This window comes from Habropoda laboriosa, unplaced genomic scaffold (assembly GCF_001263275.1).
Source record: "Habropoda laboriosa isolate 0110345459 unplaced genomic scaffold, ASM126327v1 scaffold57, whole genome shotgun sequence".
NCBI lineage: Eukaryota > Metazoa > Arthropoda > Insecta > Hymenoptera > Apidae > Habropoda > Habropoda laboriosa.
This window is the reverse complement of record NW_017100229.1, coordinates 4,030,292-4,032,252: the sequence shown is the minus strand read 5'-3', so window position 1 is coordinate 4,032,252 and position 1,961 is coordinate 4,030,292. Positions and strand designations below refer to the sequence as shown.

General features: G+C 36.1%; 1 protein-coding gene across 1 annotated transcript in view; it reads left to right on the top strand.

Moving 5' to 3' along the window:
* The window catches only part of LOC108571292 (secretory carrier-associated membrane protein 5A), a 3,669-nt gene extending 1,714 nt beyond the window's left edge, over window positions 1-1,955 (top strand). The window contains exons 6-9 of the mRNA XM_017933293.1: window positions 1-18; window positions 60-197; window positions 288-493; window positions 1,689-1,955. The exon at window positions 1-18 is cut by the window's left edge and continues 85 nt beyond it. Coding sequence (XP_017788782.1) covers window positions 1-18; window positions 60-197; window positions 288-452 — 321 coding nt within the window. The 3' untranslated portion in view covers window positions 453-493; window positions 1,689-1,955. The remainder of the gene's footprint in view (window positions 19-59; window positions 198-287; window positions 494-1,688) is intronic.
* The last annotated feature ends 6 nt before the right edge of the window (window positions 1,956-1,961 follow it).

The following is a 1,961-nucleotide window of genomic DNA, read 5'->3' as shown; positions in this document are numbered from 1 at the left end:
AATATTACAATAACTCGAGCATCGAACGAATCTTAACAATTCTATCCTAATCTGTCGAGTTTCTTTTCAGCGGTATCATAATGGCCATCACGATGTTCTCCTCGTCAGCTAAAGGAGTGATCGTTGGCCTTCTCTTGCTCTTTATTGCCATCTGTTTCGTTCTTGCCGCGTTCGGTGATCTGTTACTGTTAACCAAGGTAAAGTGTCGAATTTTTATTCCTCTTTTTTTCTTTCACGAATATTTTCACAAGCAATGAAATATCCCGCGATGTGCATACACTCGACAGATTCATCGCATTTATCGCTTGACGGAAGCGAGCGTTTCCAAGGCGCAACAGGAATTCGCCACGACTTTCTTGCGCAACGAACACGTGCAGACCGCGGCGAGCAATGTCACTACCAATGCTTTCCGCGCCCAAATGGCAAACGCTGCTAATCAACCACGCTATTAAAGCGATTACGCCACACACTCAAGGATTTATTCTCCCTTCAGGTACCCTGACGTTTTACCGCTCAGTAAACCGATAAATCGTCTTAGCTTCGATGCATTACGTATGAAACATGCAAATTATAATGTTCCATAGTGAAACTCGATTCTTGCATCGAGAGAGAGAGAGAGAGAGAGAGAGAGAGAGAGAGAAAAAGAACAAAGTTAGAGTATCCACATGCAGAGTGCATCAACCTATTTCTGTTTCTATTTTTTTTTTCGTTTTTTTCCGTTTTTGAATGCCTCGTGTTTCGTCTTTATAGTATAATATTCGTGCATGTTTTTCTTGCCGCGAGGAAACTATCAAATGTCTATAAAACACCGTTAATATTCACGGATTCAGCTTCTAACAAGTGTTTCTCCGAGGATTTTCTATTTTTTTTTGGAAATAATCACACCTTTCTTTCTTTCTCCGTAACAGTATTTTAAATCCGATTAACACACGATACGTATGTGTGCGTGCGTGTGTATGTATGTATGTGTCACTGTATTATCTAACATAATGACGTGTACATCATATTTCGTTTTGTTTCGATTACGAGAGAATAGTTTATCAATCACCTAGTAGATGAAAAAAGAAAAAGAAAGAACGAGCTACTAATAATCATATCACTAATTCTTATATTATTGCTTCTATATATTACATGCGAATATATTTGCCAGCTTTTTGTATTCTAGTGGCACCCTTATTCGTGATGTTGTAATCATGCGTGGCTTTATTCATTGAGAGAAAGAACAAAAAAATAAGAGAATGACGAAAAGCGTTCGGTTTTGCTAAGAATCAAAATAACTTAAATAAAACACGAGAAATTGTGTCGACGCTAGTATGTACACGTATACGTATAGAGAGATAAAGAGAAGAGAACGTTGCAATTTCTTGATTTTTTTTGTCGCTTTCTATGGAGCGTTCGTTTAATTCACGGAACTGTACGGGAAATCAGACGTCTTTAATCTACCCCCCTCCCAATTAACGTCCTATACATTCCTTGCAACGTGTAATATACGGCCTTTCTTTATTAAGTAACTTGTTATTTAGATCATTAAAATATTCTATCACTTTGTAAAGTTTCAACTAAAGGGATAATTTAACATATAAGGGATATTTTGAAAAGATACAAGAGAAAAGAAAAAACGAAGGAAAATAACAAACGACTTTTACATATGTTTAATTATTTATTAATTATCGATAAATTATTTATAGACTACGAAACATTGGGTTATGTCGTTGCTGTTACTTTATTGGGCGTGTCTAAACGTCTCAACGAACTGGAAAAATTTATATCAAGTAAAAAATGTCCGGGGAATATAGGAAAAAAAAAAGGAGACGATGAGGTTTGTGGACGGACCTTTGTTATTTGTTGAGACTACACGATTGAAAACAGAATTATCACGCCCTCTGAAATATATTTTTACATATGTGACACTGTTTATAAATTGTTTGCAATGAATTTATTATTACACAACACACACACAC